Source organism: Gossypium arboreum, chromosome 13 (assembly GCF_025698485.1).
Source record: "Gossypium arboreum isolate Shixiya-1 chromosome 13, ASM2569848v2, whole genome shotgun sequence".
Lineage (NCBI taxonomy): Eukaryota > Viridiplantae > Streptophyta > Magnoliopsida > Malvales > Malvaceae > Gossypium > Gossypium arboreum.
Window position 1 is genome coordinate 124,883,777 of NC_069082.1, and position 20,591 is coordinate 124,904,367.

Genomic DNA, 20,591 nt, shown 5'->3' on the forward strand with positions numbered 1-20,591 from the left:
TCACCAATTGAAAGCTCTATTCCCCCTTCTCTTTCACAATTCAGTTTTTTTCATGAAATAACTTTAGATGTCATGAATCTACGAATCAAAATTCAAACAGCTTTTTTTTTTCGTTTCTGACACTGACTGTCTGATCGACTTGGAACTAAGGTATGTCCTTCTACTCGTTGATGGGTGTTGATCCACTATACCGGTTGTCAAATCACCGTTTGGAGCTTGCTAGTGTAACTTTTTCTTTAAAAAAACTTAATAACCCAATTACTTAAATTAAAACTTTTGAATAGTTTAGTGATCAAAATGAAATTTTACCCATAGTTTAGTGACTAATGGTGAGTTTACTCAATTAAAAATTGAAAAAAAATGATTTGAGCTGATTTGGTATTACATTAAAATTTAAAAAAGTTAATATGTAGTATACTCTTAACATATTCAAAAGTATCTAGTTGCTACTTGAACTTTTTTTACTTAGTTGGTATCTGAATTTGTCCAAAAGTACCTAGTTGATACCTAAATTTGTCCAAAAAGTACATTGTCGGTACCTAAATTTATTAAAAAAATTATGCTTTTTAAAATTAATTTATATTTTTTAAAAGATTTTTAATTTTTAATTTAGGTCCGTTAGATGCATAAATTAACGGTGTTACTGTAGAGATATCAACTTAGTTGATGAAATACAAATTCAGATACTAATTAAGTAAAAAAACAATTAAGTACTTTTGAACAAATTTAAGGAACAAATTATATATTCACCCCAAAAAATATTTCTGAAAATTGTTTTTTGCTTTTTTCTTTATTAACTGTCGAGTTGATTTGATAGATGCTGATTTACTAATAAAATGATTGATGGCTGAAAATAATGAAAAATATTATATGAAATTGTAATTTCACATTATCTATATCCCTTTTTAATAGGATGACGTGAAATCACATTTTATACCATCCACAATTGAAAGATAATAAGATAAAGAAAATCAATTTTTCAAAATTGATTTCCTCCCGTACTGCAAAAATGTGTTATAAAAAGTATTAGTTTGGAACTTTTTTTATTGAAAAAATAACTCAAGTGATAAAATAAATATGAGTTTGAAGGAAAAAATATAAGTAATTTTAAATATTATATAAAATAATAATTTATTTATATAAAATATAATTATTACCACAATGTAATGTTGTTAATATTTTAATGTTGATAAATATTCAACTTAAATTATAATATAAATTAATAAATAATCTATATTAACTCATCCTTAATATCATCTATATATGAAAAATAAATTTGAAAATACTTTTTAAATAATTAATATAACTTATTTATATATAATATTAAAATATAAAATCATTTATAAAACTGAATTTTAACATATAAAAATCATTTTATATTTTATATAAATGACAATTTTATACTTTAAAAACCGCAAATTAAAATTTTCTAACTTGAAAAACCAATTTTGCAAAACAATTCAAACAAAATAATAGGCATTTGAACCGTAAGATGACCTTTTATTCTCGATGCGCAAAGATCAACAACTCGAAATCGGAGTTTTACATACCCTTATCGAACTACCATCGACGGGTACTTATACATCGGTGTTACGGAATTGATCCTCAAACACCATGAACGGATCAAGCCAAGTGACAAGTTGCAGCGATGAAGCTTCCGGCGGCTACAAGCAGACACTCGTTACATTTGATCCATTACCTGATTATACACTCCGGATTGACCATAACTTAAAAACGATTTGCGAGCACAAACTCTTAGTTCGCAACGGCTGAAAAATATACAAAAATCATAATAGTTCGATTCTTCGATCTACGATGTTTTACTTTTTAAGTTCAACGATCTTCAGGATTCGTCAATTCCGATGTATTGTGAGTGAGAAGCCGCTAGGAGGGCTGCCCCGATGCCGGAACCATCGTTGGAATGTTCGATAATGATGTTTTCGGAGACTTCTTCTCCTAGCAACTCGGTGAGGGTGTTCTCCATGCAGGTACGGAATTTGGTGTAGTGTTCGTACAATCCACCGTCTAGAGACACAACCGACTTTTGCTTTTCACCATCTTTCAATGTGTCTCTTCCGATTTTCTTGAGGATGCCGGCAATTCCCGCAGCCGATAGTCGGGCACCACGAGTTGCAACAATGTCGCATAGCTCAACAATAACTTTTCTCATTTTCAGGGAGGTATTCGATATCTGAAATAAAAACGACGGAAAGATAACAATACGAGAAAAAACCTATTAAAAGCGTGATATATAGGAAAACCCGTATTTGTACAATAAACATATCTAACATATTCTACCTCTAAGATATCCTTTAGTTTTTTTGCCACAATTTTGAGATCCGGAGTTGTGTCCTGATGCATTGCGGACATGTGAGGAGTTCTGCGGAATCAACAGATAAATGTTAACCGATCTCCAATTTCTCATCACACCCAAAAATCAAAGACTGCTGAACTACATGTTGGAAAAACAATTATCTTAGGGAATGAACATGCTTAAACACGTAACATGGTCCGATACATATAAGTTGCCTAAAATTCAGTAACCAAACAAATCATTAACCAAATCGGATTATATCAGACTTAGATTGCGTCGGGTTAAGGATCCACATCTTATTATCCTTCCAAGTACAAAGGCTCACATTTGAGAAGAGATTGTAAGCTTCATGTATTCAAGGTGGGTGTGATCTGTAGGAAATTACTTACAGGAAATATTTTTCGCATTTTCCCATGTCTAATTCACGGAAAATAGTTTGATCAACTGGAAACAAGACATATATATATTTTTTTAGTCGAAAGGGGTAAGACAAATTTGGGAAAAGAACTTTCATGCAAGTAAAGTGATTTTTAAATAAAAAGTAACTTGAATCGAGAAAAACATTACAATATTAATAACAAAATTTTAATTTAACATGTAAAAAGATTTTTAAAAAATTAAAAATCATATTCTGGAGCTATTTTCAGTGAAACAAATCTAAGTCACATTGCAAAATAAGATACAGAGAAAAATTACACTACAGTATGGCACACCGAGTGAATTTTAACTGGGGAGCATATTAAAGACATACCTTAGTATGAAAGGAATTTTCAGTTTTTCCGGAATAGTATCACCAAAAAATGCAGCTTCGTCGGCCATCTTGTACAGAACTCTGCGTACAACCTCTCCCAAATACATACCAGAAATCAATTTCTCGAAAATCTGGAAATAGTAGTTAATAGAGTTAACATCTATCGTTTAAAAAATTAATAAGTGGGAACTAGAAACTCGGGGCTGAAGAAAGTGACCTGTTCTCCGGGGTTTAAGCTCTCAGTATCCAGTGCTTGGTCATATTCTGATATTGGAAGGTGAGAAGACCGGAAGTTACCCCACTCCATGTTGATAACCTGAAAAAATGAGGAAAAGGTTTCAGAACTCAACATATAGTAATGGTTTGGTTGCCAATTAACAGAAGCATAGAACATTGCTTACCATGTCCCCAGACTTAGGTAGAAGACCGTGCCATTTGGGAATTGCATGAGCACGCTCTACATAAGCTGCATTGGTGCCTGTACCCAATATCACAGCAGCAACAACATCGGGGTTGTTATATCTTCCACCAGCCAATGTGCCAATTGTGTCATTGACCTACAAAATCCACAAAAGAATTTGGAATACGAACTAAAAACATTAGCCAAGCAGGAAAAAAACGAGAAAAGCAACGGACTACTACACCCAACGGTAGAAACAAATTAGACTCACCAAAGCTGTCACACGCATGTCAAGAAAAATCCTTTCCATGGCTTTAGTCAATTCTCCAACAACATCTTGACCAACCTACACGTGCCAGCGAGGAGAAACACTAAGATTGTATGATGCAAACTCCAAAAGTTATAACATATAGAAGAAAGTCATTGCAATATCAATAACCGAATATCACTTGTATGCGTTCTGGAACATCTATAAGAAGAACTTGTCCTCGATCAGATTGTTCATAAAAAAGTTAAATGTCTATAAATTTAATCGAGATGTACGTGCCAGGCCAGGTTCTAATGGACTTACCTGAACACATCATGAACATATCTTAGTTCTATGGTCTAAACATAGCCCATATGCACAAAATATTAAGACTCCTGGGACGGGGAAAAGTGGAAAACCAAAGTCCGCATGCTTTCAACATTACAAAGAAAAAATTAGAATAATGACATCACGATGAAATCCTAACATCCCCCAAACATGAACACATAACAAACTACTATTTCAGACTGCAAAATAGGAGTAAAGGTTACTAGGATTAACTGCATCTTCAATCAAGAAGCCCTTTGTCCATTTTATAAGAGTCCCAGACGATATGGATGTTTGCCGAACAGGAAATGAGAATGTAAACCCCAGCTCCCTTTGTCTATCGGGTGAAAAATGTAAACCTTCACTTTCTGTAGCAACAAATTTTGCAAGAGCTTCAGCAATATAATCAAATAATGCCTGCAATCACATCATAGAGACAAATTCAGAGAAAAGAAGAAATATAGGCCGGATTAAAATCAATAATCCGGATGGATAAGGGTCTCACGTCAGAAGATCCGGTCATCAAATGAGGAGGGATCGAAACTTCCTCGAATTCCTGCTTAACGACACGGTGTTCTTTACCACCCAAGTGTACACGTAGCACACGGAAATTGGTGCCACCGAGGTCAAGCGCATAAAACAGCCCTTTCTCATCACTGGAAAGTTAAAGATGAAAAATACAAGAAATATGCTTAGTTAAGCTTGCTACCAATGCAAGAATTTAGAGAACTTGAATCATTGGCAAGCCGGATCCGAATTTACTGATCATTCTCTTGAAACGAATTCTTTCACAATTGAAGACTAGCTTCCCACATGCCATATCCAACTTATGATAAGACAAAGTCAACATATAATGAAGCATTGGCAAGAGAAATTTTCTTAAAGCATTTATAAACAATGAACAATAATCTATGTTATTCGACTCTTCATTTTTGGATACGGGTACGAGGAATTGACATCCAAATGCCCTCTAAATACATGAAAAATACTTTTCTAAAAATAATTGAATATACCCCTTCCAAGCAAATACCCGTATCCATTACTCGAAAAAAATATACTCAAAAAGCCAAAAAGAAGTAGCTAAGGTTTAGATAGTAAGCAACATATTAGAACATAAATTATTTATGAAATGAAAGCAAAAGGTGGATAAGGTAAATAAGAATCAATAAAGCATAAAGTTCATAAGATTGAAAAGTTAGGTAAGTGATGATGCTAAGGAAAAAAAAAACTTTCATAACTATTTTTGTTTATTTTAAATTATAATTTCTTAATTTATAAGAATTCATAACATACATTTTAATTTTATAAATATTCTTATAGATTTTAATTACAATTTCTTAATTTTGTAAAATTTTATATCATATATTTGAATTAATTTTGTAAAATCTAATGTAATATAAAATATTATGCAAAATTTCGAATCAGATCTGATACATGAAATTCCTAAAATTCATAAGTGGAATCCAAAATGTCGATCCGAACCAACTTAATTAAAACACTAAAAAAACCCAGTAATCTCTAAGCTTCCTAATCCTAATTTAGTCGAATCAAACTCTTCTACATTTTTGAATCAACGGACTACATTTAAGCAATCGATCGAAACATTTAAAAGGGAAAAAAGACCATTCCGAAAGTATTGGAAGCTAAATTTTGTATTGCGGGAAAAACTTGGTTAGTTCATTGAGTTGATTAGTTGATTTACCCAGTGGGGAGATTATCGACGTAGCTGATTATCATTTTGAGCTTGCTTCCGCCTTCCGATGCGAGCCCGGCGTGCATCTCGACGGTCATAGCATCCGCCACCTGTTTCAGCTTCGAAATCGGCGTGCCGCACTTTTCCTCGAAATCTTTCAGTATAGATTGAGCCTGGGCCCACTTCCCAGAACTCTTCATCCGGTGATGTACCACCAACGCCGCCGCGGCACACACGGCCACCGCACAACCCACCGCCGCACCCACCGCTACTTTCCCCATCGCAACAACGACTATAAATCCGCAAAACACGAAATCAAAAGAAAACTTTAAAGAAAACAAACAACCAAATGGTTTTTTTTGAATTTTTATATATAGCGTTCAACTTCAGCAATAAAGCAGCAGCTTTCTTGAGAAAAGCAAAGAGAGAGATTTTTATTTATTTTTTGATAATTATAAATAAAATTAATTATGTTATTATTTGAGAGAAAAATAAATAAATCTTGTCTCGACCTTGGAGGCGGATGTAAGAATGAAAGAAGATATTTAAATGTGAGAAATTGGGAAAATGGACATTATATCTGATTAAAATTACGATAATGACCCTTTACTTCTGGGAGTTCTAAGGTAAGACAGCTGTTCGGTTTCGGCTGATTTGCACGTGCAGAATCTCCCCATTCTTGGCATCTTTTTTCAATATATCTACATATTTTTCTCGTTTTATAATTATATTTAAAACATTTAATAAATTAATAAATTAATACTATTATACATATAATTTAATAATTTATATTATACAAGTTTTATTATAGTTGCATTCTTATTTTCTCGTAGACATTAATTATTTTTATTTCATTTTTCAAAAAATATTTTTATTTCATATTACATTCACGGGTGACATTTTGGGTTTTAACTTTATCAAATTTTATATAATACGTTTGTACTTTGTACTATGTTTTTTATGCATTTAGTTTTTTTACTATAATTCTTTTTTATTTTTTATATTTTGAAATATGTGTTTTTATTCTTAAAGCCAAATATTTTTCGTTAATTTTATCTAAATAATTATAATGATGTGACACATATATTTTAAATTTTTTTTAAATAGCATAATCTTTTACAATTATGTAAGACAAAAAGAGAAAAAGTATGATATTTATTAAATTATAAAAAAAATCAAATACTATCTATCAAATCATCATGTATTTTAAAATATAAGTCACGTAAATTAATATATAAAATTTTGATTTAATTTAAGTTTTATAAAATATTAACAATATTTTTAATTAATATAATTTTATATTGATATATTATATACATAAATAATTATATTAATCTAATATAAAATAAATATATTTATTTGTTTCTTTAAAATTAAAATTAATATATCAAATAACATATTAAACTAAAATTTATGTATAAAATTAATATTTATGCCAAAAAACAATTCTAAACAATATATGATTTTCTAAATGGAATAAACATAATATAAAATTACAATACTAATAAATACAAAAACATAATAGGACAATTTGCATTATTATAAAAGTTTTTTTCATGAAATTGACGTTAACTAAATTATTATCCGACCTCTTGGTACTTAAAATTATCCATTCCGATTTATATATAGTTTTCGGTGGATTTTTCTTTAAATATGTGAATGTAAAAATATAAATTTAATAGTGGATTGAGTTTTAATTCAATTTGTATAGGTATAGTTGTCGATGTAAGAGAACGTAGGTTCGAGTGTGCTAAAAAGTATTATCCTCCTATTTATGGGTTGGGTGGGGCTATGGTTAGTTCTAGACATTATATCAAAAAGAGCATATATGATCAGAACCTATAATGAGATGAGATTATTCAAAAAATATATATTTAATACAATATTTTTTAAAGGTAGTAAATACAATGTTTTCTTTAATCTAATAGAATAAAAGTTAGGATAAACTCGAGCATGCAACGAACAAGAAAAATAATGGAAAATTAAAAAACTCGAACACAATTTTTTTCGTGGAAAAACTCCTCCGAAAAAGATAAAAAACACGGGTAAAGATAATTTCACTAAATGAACAAAAATGAAGAGTACAAAGATGGAGATAAAAAATTAAACCTCGAAATTCATAAGTAAAAATACTTAAAATGTAAACACAAAATTTCTTGAAAGCTTATAAAAGCTAATACTTAAACGTGTTATAGGTTATTCTTTCTAGAGTTGTAGAAGGCCTATTTATAGTCTAAATTCGTAAGTAAAATAATATTAAAATAATTTACAATAATCAATGTTTAAGTGGGAAACTAAAACAATATTTAACAAAAAGAAGTAAAGCAGAGAAAATTGAGGAACACATTGCCACGTTGCAACGTGGCTTTCTTCTCGTTGTGATGAAGCATGGTCGCGTCGTCTGGACGAAGAGCTCCTCCTCGTTGCAACGTCACACATTGTTTATGCTGAAATGCTTGGCATACTCCACAATAAAAGTAAGATTGTTTAATAAAATATGTCAATTTCAATTTTAAAGAGAGTAATCGTAATTAATTTGATCAAATTTAGTTCATATATTTTTTAAATTTAGAAATTTTAGTTAAAACACAAGCAATAGTTGTTAAATTCGTTTAGTTAAATTATATTTTTAATCTTGAACTATGTGTACAGTCGTAGATTTAATCAATCTTCTTCAATTGGATTATTGTAAGTCCTTATACTTTTGAATTTTAAAATTTTAGTCTTGACGCTAATGACAGTTGCTAATTTATTAATTGAATTTTTAGTAAGTAATATATAAAATAATAAGTTGATATGACATAACGCATATGATAATATACTTGCCACATCTTATTTTGAAAATAACTTAATTTAATAAATTTAATCTGTTATCGTTTAATGATAAGTAAAAATTTAAGATTAAAAATTATATTCACAAAAATAATCAATTTAAAGTCGTATTTTTTGTAAATTATGATAACTAATAACAAAAATTAACCCCATGTATTTCAATATTACTTTTAGTAATTATTTCCAGCATTTTCTTCCCAAAATTAAATTTGACTTATTTCATTAAATAATTTAAATAAAAATTAATTATCTATATTTACAATAAAACACACAAAAAAAATCATCCACTTGGTGTCAAATTGTAATTAAAAATTCTGAAATTTGAATTTCATTTAAGAAAATAAAGTTTTGAAGGAAGTTCATAATTCATGCCATTCCGGTTTTCAAGTAACGAGACATGACCGGTCTACATTTTTGCCTCTTGGTAACAAATTTAAAACCGAGGAAAGTCTCTAGTTTTTAAGCCAACAATATTTGACAATATGTCACGTTAAAAAGTCAATGACTAGGTATGAAAAATTTAAAACCCGACGGATTCTGACTCGATCTGATTTGATAGGATTATTTTTTAGAATTCAATGAAATCAAATTAAAAAAAAACTGTCCGTTTCGAAATAATTATCAAAATATGTTTTTATATACAATATTAATTTAAAATATATGATAATAAAATTTATATTATTATTTACATTAAAATAATTATATTTAGGAAATTATTATCATTTAATATAGAAAATATATATTTGTGACGTATCGGATTGAGTTGAGTCGAATAAATCTTTAATTTTTGAGATAAAATTGGGGAAATAAATTAATATTTAATTTTGCCATCTTCATCAAATATCAATCAATGGCTCAAATTTAAATTTTATCATGCGTAAATATTACAGATAATTTTTTTAATTACTCTAAATTAAAATCTCATTATACACGAGTCCTCATTCGAATATATTTCGATTTTTATATGTATAAATTATTAATTAGTTAAGAGTTCAGAATCCATCAAATCTAAAACCAGGTTGGGTAGCTAAGCTTTGATGTTATTATTGGCAAGTTGGTGGTTAATTTTATGAGGTCACCAAATTTGAAAGTAATGTAAGGCACGTGTGTTTTGGATGACGTAAATAAGATTTAATTCTTTGCTTTAATTGACAATTACATATATCATACTTTGATTTACTTACCGTTAGATGCTTGCTTCTGCTCACTATTTATCCTATTTAATTAATGAAAATGTATTCTGTTTTTTTTTTCATTAATTACAGTAAACAAAATGTAGTTCAAGAGAGGCGTACAATGGCTTCAAATATACGTGATCTTAGGTTGGTCTATGTAAATGTAAAATTTTAGATTCGGATTTAGTTTAAAAAATGACTTAAAATTCTGTTCAAACTCGACACAGATTAAAAATGTTAAACTTGAATTTGGCCGCTCATATTAACTTTTTTAGATTATTATTTGCATATAAAAATAATTTTAAAATATAATACATCGAAACATTAAAAATATTAAAATAAATGTTTAATTTTATACTTAAATAACACTAAGATAGTTACAACTTAGTAATAAAATGCCTCTAAAATACTAGTGAAATTAACAATAAAACAATAGTTATAAAATATATAAATAGTAACAATAAAATAGTAGCGAAGTAATAACGAAATGAAAGTAGCAAAACAGTCTAGACAAAAAAATTTTATCAAAGGCTCGGCCCGTTAAGAAAACGAGTTTTATTTTTTGTTCAAACTCATTTTTCGGGCCTATATTTTTGTCCAAATCCTCCTATTTTTCAAACAGACCTTCAAGTCTAGATAGATGGCCCAACTCATGATCGGATCTAGCTTTTAAATTTATTTATGGGTGAAATTTTAAATAAGGGTGTCAAGAAATTAGATTAATTTAGTTTAAATTATTATTTAATAATAATAGATTATTGAATTGATAACATGAATATATTGTTTTGTTTGCATGTCATGAACCACACATTCTCAAACTTTTGCATTTCGATTTTAAAAAGAGTTCAAAGATATCTCTATGCCTACATAGACTAGTTCGTATGGTGTGTTATTTGCTCACATAATTTCTATATCCTAGAAGTCACGAGTTCGAATATGTTGACACACAAAACTCTTCAATAATTATGATTTTTTTAATTTTAAGTATCGAAACATGTTCTTAAACTCCTTTCAAAGTTAAGAAATAATTTTGAGAGTATACTAATGATGACTCGCAAACAATGCGTTTATTCAGATTTAATAGCAGATTATACTACTTAATATCTTGTGTTCCATTAAGTAAGAATTTTTTTCTACAAAAGACCATAATATAGAAATTTAAAATATATAAAAATTTGGAGATTTAGTTTTTTTTGAAAAAATTTATTATTAATCAAAATTATCACAAGAATAAACCAGACAAAACTCATTATCAATGGTTTTTTTTTAAAAAAACACCCTAACCAAAAATAGGAAAAGATGTGGTGTATTATATGTATATTTTGATATTTTTTATTGAATGAATATTGTAGGTATTGTTGTTAATACAGGAGAACGTGGGTTCGAGTGCGTTAAAACGTGTTATCCCCTTATTTATGGGTTGGGGAGAGACTATAGATAGTTTTAGACATTCCAAAACATTGTTAAATGGAAATTTTCCATTTAGGCTCTTTAAAGTTTTTAAAATTTTAAATTAGTATAAATAAAATTACACTTTGACCTCCTTTAAAAATATAAAAATTTGATTTAATCTTTTAAAATTATAAATATATAGACTATTAAAATGTAAAATTATATTTTTATCATCGTAAAATTATAATTTTGACCCTAAAAATTTTTCTAATTCGCCCTACCTATAATGAGATTATTAAATTTTTTTAAATGAGTACAAATTAAAATAACTAAAAATATTATATTATACTAAAATCTCATATAAAATAGAGACTTTTATAGAATTTAATCGCATCTACATTATTCCAATTATTTTATAATAAAAGAGTTTATGTATAAATTAGGTTTTAGTTTGGTTTAAGGGCTTCATCGTCAACCAATATTATCTAAAGATACGACCAACGACCAAACCATTAAAATCACGAAATAATAAATCTATAAAAAAATCATTTCTATTGTTTAAAATTTAAATTTTTTATAATTTTTTGTATAATTAATATTTTAATAATTTAAATTTGAATTTATCAATATAATTATTATATATTATATTAAAAAATTCTATTTCGTTGGTTGACTAATCACTAGTATAATGATAATAATAGATATTTGTTATATTTCTATTCCACTTGAGCACATGTTAGGAGCATAAACAAAGTTGACTCTCTTATTGGCTCTGCTTGATGAGATATCATGTCAAATTATTCGTCATAATTAAAAGAACATTAATCCTCTCCTTTCTCCGAGAATGCCACTTTATTTTTTAAGTGTGAATATACTTTCAAAACAATAGACCTATTTGAGTATAACAACTTTGCACCTATCAAATGCATAATAGATTGCGCTTATAGTACATACTCTTCACATATTGCATGATGGCAACTTCTTTGATAACAATTTGTCATGTCACGCTAGTGGACAAGATAACCTCTCTTATAAATATCCTTTCAATGATGAAGAATGATGAACTTTTTAGCCCTTAAAGGTACTTTGAGCAACTATCCTCTATTTTAGCAATCAACCTCCCAAATTTTAAACGAGTTTTCGAGCTTAGGTGGATAGCGCGACCCTTGAACATATCTTCTTTAGACTAAGTTTGATAGCATGGTGGTTATTTTTCCTCTCTTCAATATTTTAGGAGAGTAGGCCTAAGAAAAAAAATTGAGAAATTGATGTTGATTTGAATAATGATATTTGGATGATTTTTGAAATAAAAAGTAAAAAATCATGATTATTCGAACATAACTAAAATTTATTTTTATTTAATTTAGAATTGATTCCAATTTTATGTTGTAAAATAAATAATTTATATTTAAAAATATAAAAAATATGTTTCAGAAAATATTATATAAAGTTATTGATTATTTTTATTTACTTAAAATTATTAATTTTTAGAAATATTTTTGGAGCTTTATAAAATAATGTTTAAAAATCATAAAATAAAGTCATTTTGTTAAAATAAAGCCGAAAGAAACCAAAATCAATATTTAAAAAATCTAAAATTGAAGCAAACTAAATTATTATAAATGGCTTGAAAATGAAAAACAAACAAACCATCGAATTGGACAAAGATTTTATGTCTTGGGCCAATCCAACATGGACGGGTTTAAATTCAATTTTAATGATAATAAGCTATTTTAGATTTAAATTTAATTATAAAATACATGAATATTAATATAAAATATATTTTAAATATTTTTATTAATTTTTGAATAATGAATATTAAGTTTTATTAATATTTTTATTTAGATTTGTTCAGTATTTTAATGTTGCAAAATAAACTGGAAATGGATAAACTGCTAAAATCATACAAAATCAGAAGTTGTTTAATCAAATAAAGAATCAAATTTATTTTTCTCTAAGTTCAAAATTAGTTCTCAATCACCTCCATTACTCAAAAATACTTCACATTCATATCATTGGAAGTTCATTCTTAAGCTTACATTTTCTCCCCGGTCTCATGCTTCCAATCATCATTTTGCTTCAGAGTCATGAACATAAAGAATGTATGTATGTAATATGCACGCACGCACGCACGTTTGTATGTATCAATGTATTTGGATAATAGTAATGCCTTTGCTTATTGTATGCATATTATATGCAGAATCACAGACATTTAGTTTCCAATCATCATATGGGTGCAGAGTCATGAACATATTGCATGAATGCATGTATGCAGGCATGTATGTATGTATCTATGTATTTAGATAATATTAATGCCTTTGTTTATTATATGCAGAATCACAGATGTTCAGTTTCCTGTCATCATTTTGGTGCAGTGTTACGAACATGCTGAATGAAATTTTCCTAATATTAGTTTGCTAGCAGTGTCGTGGATATCTACCTACGACATCCTTCAAATCAGGAACATCGGGTTGTACATACGTGCTGCCAACACTTCCATTTTCCTTGGGAATAGCTCCAACTTCATCATCTTGAACTGATGTGGCAGATGGGATTTTATCCTCCGTCACGAGTGTTTCTACTTGTACTTCATCCTTTGCATCGGAATCTTCACCAACAACTGAACTTTCTGAAGTCGTAACTTGATCGACTATTTCTCCGGATGATCCCAAAGTTTCATCGCTTTCCACCACATCTACTAGTGGAACTTCTGCGCTACTATCAGGAGATGAAACTTCAGAACTCTCCTCTGTTTCCTTATCTATGGTTTCCTCCTTGTTTGCGATATTGGCAACTGTATCCGTTTCCTTTTCAACCAGTTCACCTGCTGCAGTAGCACCAGCGACCGTTTGAACCTCAATTTTCTCCGGCTTTTCTCTCTGATCCAAAAACGCAGCAATCTCCTTGTTATTATGGAAAGCTAGCATGAAGGGATTCGTTGCAGTGTACACCACACCTTGGCTGAGCTGCGAGTCCAAGTTATCATTGTCCTCTTCTTTCTTCATCGTCAAGGTTACTTGTCCCCGTGTGATGCGCAACACACGGACTTTGACTTCTTGGCCAACCTGCAATGATGGCCCTCCCATCATGCTCATAATTCCATCATCGGATTCTTCCGATGTAGGCAAGAATCCTTCTTCCCCCTCGGGAAGTGATATGAAAGCACCTGACCGAGTTAAATTCTTAACCGTTCCGCCAAGGTCTTGTCCCTTGACAAATTTCGAGCTTCTCATCGGCTCCTTTTTCTGGCCAGGCCTTGAAGCATTCTTCCTAGCTGGCCTGGCCCTGTCAGTCCCGGAAGGACCGTCTTTTTGTGGCTGCCGTTTACTAGCATCATCATTTTCACGCAAAAGCGATATCCTCCCACTCTCGGTGTTTACTTCAACTAACCTCACCTTTACCTCTTGTCCAACTGAAACAACACTCGCAACATCCTTAACAAAGCTATCGCTTAGCCTAGAAACATGCACCAGTCCATCCGTGAAAGCCCCGAAATCAACAAAAGCACCAAATGGTTGGATTGATCTTACTTTCCCGGTAAACATTGCACCAGGAATAAGCTCCTCGTCCTTAACAGGCGGCATCTCACTTTTCCTTACAGATCTCGTTCGTTTGGACTGTATTGGTGCATCATTAGAATCTGATTTTTCACTACTTGTTTCAACTGCATCTACGGGAGAATCAGATTGCTCCACTGGTACATCAGTCCCAGTTGCAGATATACAGGTTCCTGGTTTTCCATTCAAAGAATACCCTGTTCTGTATTGCGGAAATGATGTAACGCTGGTTGACAAAGGTAGGATAAAACTATGTGAGGGTAGAGCATATCTTGTGTGTCTCCTTGAGGAACTGCATCTCGTTAAACTAGTGTTCTTCCTTACCGAACAGGCAGCACCGAGAATAAGTGTAGCATTGCTAATAGAACACAGGATCACAGGAGTCATAGTGGCGAAAATCGAAGTACAATCTGCACTAAAATAAGTGCTGCATCTGTATCTTCACCTGCAAGAACATGAACAATGCACTCAAGACACATAAATTTCCAAAGTTTTCAATACGGCACACGATATACGAGCACCAACATACCGAAACCAATACGGTTAATATCTTCGACTAATACCCCAGCAAACAGAAAATTACAATCACAGGCATAAATATGGTGATTAAATTTGTTATGCAAATCAAAATTTCATGTTCCAACTCAAGGTATAGTAGGTTGCAAGTGTATAACAGTTTGGACTTTAGAACCACAACATATAAATAGCATCATTGGTCTAGTTATTCTAGCCTGCATTACTCGAGCTCGAAACCTTGGACTGTTCTACTCTCGTATCATATCCGAATATAAGTCGGACATGAGTAGCGGATAAGGGTGCTTCAACTAAAGTGCATAATGAACCAATGTAACACTTAAAAGGTGAAAATTAACCAAATGGTGCTTAACATAAAAGGGTTCTTATCAAAATCCATCTCAAGGTAGCTGCATGAACCAATTGAGTTAAATTTTGAGTTCGATAATCGGGTTATTTTCATCACATTGTTCACTGCTACAGTGGTAGGATTTTCACTTAGAAAAACACCAAGACCCAACATTTCACTTCCAATTCAATAAACAAGAACAAGAAATTCATTGCCAAAAATACAATAAAAAAATTCATGGTTTCAGTCAAAGAGAAGCAACAACATGAGAAAATATGAACAACCCAAAATTAGAAAGTCGATGAAGAACATATAGAAACTTCAAAAATCAATGAGCCATTGTCATATTACAAGCAAAAATTGTACCTTTTTTTTTTTTTTTAAAGAGATAAAGCTTTCTGGGGAAATTTTTCAGAAGTGAACTAAATGAAAATGAGTACAAGAGAAAAGCCTACTGCTTGCTATTCATCAGAAATGGAAAGGTTGGGCTTTAGCCTTTAAATCCTTATCTATTTTTTCCATTAATGGATAGGAAAAAGAAAAACAGAACAACAATATGATTATGGGCTCGGCTTGGCTCGACTCTTGTGCAAGTTTGTTTCTCAGCCTTTAGTTTTTGGTTGGCTGAAAAATTTATTTTAGGGTTAAAATAAAATTTAGTCCTTAAACTTGGTAATTTTTTCAATTTAGTCTCTGAGTTTTTTTCACATTAGTTCTAATAGTTGAAATTTTTTTATCAGTTTTGGTCCATGAGATAATATGGCAATCTAAAGAAAGTTTAAACGCTGATGAGGTACAATTTTAAAGTGTCACATCATCACATATATAAAAATTATTGTCGTATTTTAAGACTAAATGTTGTCTAATCCTCTTATTTTATGTAAAATTTTAAGTCTAATGTATGCATATTTACTATTATTTAAATGGTTGACTGAGTTGGTGTTACCTATCAACCAGGTGCTAACAAGGGCTAGCAGGGCCTGCCCCTCTAAAATAGAAATTTTTTATTTAGAGCCTTTTATAATTTATAAAATTTTAGATTTATAATGGTAAATTTATATTTTGGCCCGCAAATGATAAAAATTGATTTAATCCTTTTAAAAATTTAAAATATAGTTTATTAAAATAGTAAAATTACATTTTATCATCGTAAAAATATATATTTTAATTCCGTTCTCTAAAAAATTTCGATTCGTGCCTACCATCAACTAAATCTTAACTCAATTGAAAAGTCATCGATAACTCATTTATATTATTATTTAAATGATCAATTTAATTAATTTCACTCATTAAATGTGTTATAATTTAATTGTGAAATTATTAAAAATTTAAATCCACTCCTTTTAATGTTTAAATCGATTAAGTTATTGGTGTAATTAATTTTTTTATTTAAAAAAAAAAAGAAAAAAAAAGAAGAAAGCCATTGACGTTGCAGTTATTCCAAAAGTAAATGAAAACTGTAAAATCAAACCATTCATTTAAAAAATAATTTTATGACAATATTATTAGAGGCCTTTGTATAATATCACCACTCCTTTCCGTCACCGGAAACTGTTGTTTTTTGTCCCATTTCCGGCAGCATTCCGAGGATGTTCAATGGCACTTGGCTTGATTTTGATAATGTGACGTGTGATTTTCCGTTGGTAACTATTTTTGGATAAATTTGGAAGAAAATTATAATTAAAACAAAAAAATTAAGGGTAAATTGTAAAAATAGTCAATTTTATTTGCCTCATATTATATTTTAGTCACTTAAGTTTGAAATATTATGTTTTAGTCACTTACGTTATCGTTTTGTTACGAAATGGTCACTCTACAATTAAGCTCCGTTACCTGCCTAACAATAGTCCTACGCGACAGTTCAAATTAAATTTATTTAATTAAAAACCTATTTTCATCTCAAGAATTGAACATTTAAGTTATCATTTAAAACTTATTTGAATTGTCACATAGAACTGCCGCTACGGAGATAATAGAGTTTAACGTTAAAGTGATCACTTTGTAACAAAAAGATAACGTAAGTGGCTAAAACGTAACATTTCAAACATAAATAGCTAAAATCTAATCTCGGACAAATATAAATGACTATTTTTGAAGTTTACCCTAAAACTAATTATCAAGATAAAAAACACAACTATAATTTAGAAGTTAAATAGTGAAATAATAATAATAATAATAATAATAATAATATAATTGTTTATGTTTCTCAAGAAATAAAAACATAAAACCAGTTCCTTGTCTCCATTAAACTTTGGGTCTGTGATGTTAAACAAAGAAAATGTCCCCTGTCAGTGACTGTCTGTATCTGTAACGTTTCTCCCTCTTCTTTTCCATTTTTATTGTCCGTGTGTGCAGCAGTTGGGCTTGGGAATGATCAAAATCTAATTCAATTCCTAATAATAAATTAAACTTCAACTTTTAAATTAAATAATTCAAGTTATTGGAATTATTAAATCAATTTAAATAAATTAGTTGGAATTTAAACAATTATAATTTTTTGGGGATTAAGATAAATTTTGGATTGAATTGATGTAAAATTTCAGTCTCGTGTTTTAGGTCTCTGTTCAATCTAAAAAATAAACTTAAATTTTTACTTAAGTTCGGCCTAGATAAAAATGTTAAATCTGAGATTGACCCGGCCTGTTCGTATTAAATTTTTATATATATATAAATCAAATTTTAAAAATATAATACATTAAATAGATTAAAATAAATATTTCCCAACAAATTGAAAATATATTAAAAATTATATTTAAATAAGACTAAGATAGTTGCAATTTAGTAAGCAAATGACTCTAAAATAGTAACAAAATTTACAATAAAATAAGAGTTATACAATATTCAAACAATAACAATGCAATAGCAAAATGGCAAGAAAACAACAGCAGAAAAATAAAATTTAGGCACATTCGAGCTAGGCTTAGGCCAAAAAACTTATCCAAGACTTGATCCGTTTAGAAAATAAGTCTTATTTTTTGTTCAAACCTATTTTTAGAGCTTATATTTTTGTACAAACCCTCCATCAATCTTCAGACCTAAGTGAATGGCTCGGCCTATGATTAGGTCCAGTTTGAGACCTTACTATAATTATATTGAAGTTATTTCAATAAAAATAAATATAATTATATTCAACTCTAGTTAAATTTGAAATCAAATTGGGTTAGATCCTAAACAATAGACAAAGCTTTTTCTACTTATTTATCCAATGTGAAACGAGCATTGAGGTCCCTTACTTGCCACTTGATCCAATCCCTAATACGAGTTTATATAATAAGAAGAAATTCTTGTCAATATAAAATATTGGGAAAAGAGATTATAGAGTTTAAACACGTATAATCTATATGGTTAACAAAAACTCAGACCATCAATCTCATATTAATAATGCAATTTAAGAATAACTCGTTCTTTGAAAACTCAAATCCGAATCTCATATTAATAATTTTCTCTGAATTTATTATATATAATAATACTCTCAAGAATTTGACTATTACATAAGAATTTCAAAAATAATGAAAAAATTTACATAAAGTGCACTAATTACCAAGAAAAAGAAAAAGAAATTAAATTGGCTGAATTCGAGATTTTTGAGACCTTATTTCTCTGTTAGAAAACCATTGAATTGTTCTCCTAGCAATCGACCACCATTGTCGCCTTATTGTTTCCTCGTTCGTAAAATTCTCCGATAACGACGAAGACCGCGACGGTGGCGGCGGCTCACATGTTCTGTTCCTCGTAATCACATCTCGAAATCTCGATAAAACAGTAATGTCCGACATTGATCTTCTTTCACCTTCATTAACAATCCTTGATGATGATGTCGAAGCAACAACAGGACCTGAAACTGTATTGGTTTCATTGATCGAACTGATTTTGATCTTTACATCCTCAATAATCTTCATTTTTTTCTCGTTTTCGATCATGTCGTTCGACATATCGTTAATCATTTCGGAGTTCAACAAAACAATGTCTGAAGAACTTAAATTGCTCCACCGGTTCTTGAAAACCACGTTGAGTTTATGAAACACCCTCCAATCATCGTCGTTGTCGGTGGCCATGTCCGCTGTTCTGGTTTCAAATCTTGATGACCCGCCATCTTCTTTGAGCTCCATGTTTGAGTTCGAGCCGTTTCTTAAGAACCGGAAGCTGTTGGAGTACGTTAAGATTGTCGGATCGTCGGCGTTGATTTTCTGGCGACAAAGCGGGCAGCTCGAGTGTTTTTCAAGCCATTCGTCTATACATTCGACGTGAAATGCGTGTTTGCATTGCGGCAACAATCTTAAAACCTCGGTATCTTCGAATTTCGAGAGGCAAACCGAACATTCGAGTCCTTGTTTCGATCCTTTGATCGATGAGAATTTGAAGAAAGGGAGTGATTCTATGATTTTCTTGTCGATCCCGGAGAACCCAGATTTTGTTCGACGGAGAGCTGTAGGGAGATTATCACCGCTGTCGACGGTGGTTCCACGGTGGCAGAATTTTGTACAGGCAACTAGGGAGAGAGTTAAAGCGAACATGGCACAGAGAATGCCGATGACAATGGCGAGGCTTGGCTGGAAATTAGAGACAGCATCATCGGAACTTGCATCACCGTGGCTGTTGGAGGTAGATTCTACATCGCCGACTAAAAGAACGAAAAGAAGAAATAATGAACTGGTTAAGTTTAATCGATTCATTGGAAGCTCAAAAAATTTTCAAAAAATTTATTGCTTCTCCACTGCCGTTTTCAGATGCAAATTTTTGTATTCATTTCGGATTGATTACATTTTATAGCACACGGGTGGGATAGACGTGGTATAATTTTAAATTTCGTACCTTTTATTTTAAGAAAATTAAAAGTTAATCCATTTATATTTAATTTATCATTATTTTTATTCAAAATTCTATTAAACCTGTCATCGAAATTAGTATATCAAATTCATAAGTAAATAATTAATACAAATTATCAATTCAATTATTTTTAAGTGTATGAAAGAATTAATGATTCAAATTTATATATTTTTTCAATATTTATTTATAAAATAAAGAGAGAATTTCATAATTA

The 20,591-nt window shown here is 30.2% G+C and overlaps 3 protein-coding genes across 3 annotated transcripts; all 3 read right to left on the bottom strand.

The window, feature by feature from the left end:
- Positions 1-1,479: 1,479 nt before the first annotated feature.
- LOC108463991 (hexokinase-1-like) lies at positions 1,480-6,269 on the bottom strand. The gene is made up of 9 exons (XM_017764035.2): positions 5,742-6,269; positions 4,545-4,695; positions 4,274-4,456; positions 3,737-3,811; positions 3,467-3,622; positions 3,283-3,381; positions 3,066-3,196; positions 2,299-2,380; positions 1,480-2,191 (listed from the first exon to the last, which is right to left on the bottom strand). The coding sequence occupies exons 1-9, from the start codon at positions 6,011-6,013 to the stop codon at positions 1,844-1,846; spliced, it is 1,497 nt and encodes a 498-aa protein (XP_017619524.1). The 5' UTR covers positions 6,014-6,269; the 3' UTR covers positions 1,480-1,843.
- Positions 6,270-13,429: 7,160 nt separating this feature from the next.
- LOC108461990 (polyprotein of EF-Ts, chloroplastic-like) lies at positions 13,430-16,093 on the bottom strand. Its single transcript, XM_017762002.2, has 2 exons — positions 15,917-16,093; positions 13,430-15,133 (listed from the first exon to the last, which is right to left on the bottom strand). Exon 2 carries the CDS (start codon positions 15,073-15,075, stop codon positions 13,549-13,551), a length of 1,527 nt encoding a protein of 508 aa, XP_017617491.1. The 5' UTR covers positions 15,076-15,133; positions 15,917-16,093; the 3' UTR covers positions 13,430-13,548.
- Positions 16,094-19,110: 3,017 nt separating this feature from the next.
- LOC108462458 (E3 ubiquitin-protein ligase ATL42-like) lies at positions 19,111-20,275 on the bottom strand. The gene has a single exon (XM_017762403.2). The coding sequence runs from the start codon at positions 20,221-20,223 to the stop codon at positions 19,111-19,113; it is 1,113 nt and encodes a 370-aa protein (XP_017617892.1). The 5' UTR covers positions 20,224-20,275.
- Positions 20,276-20,591: the final 316 nt, after the last annotated feature.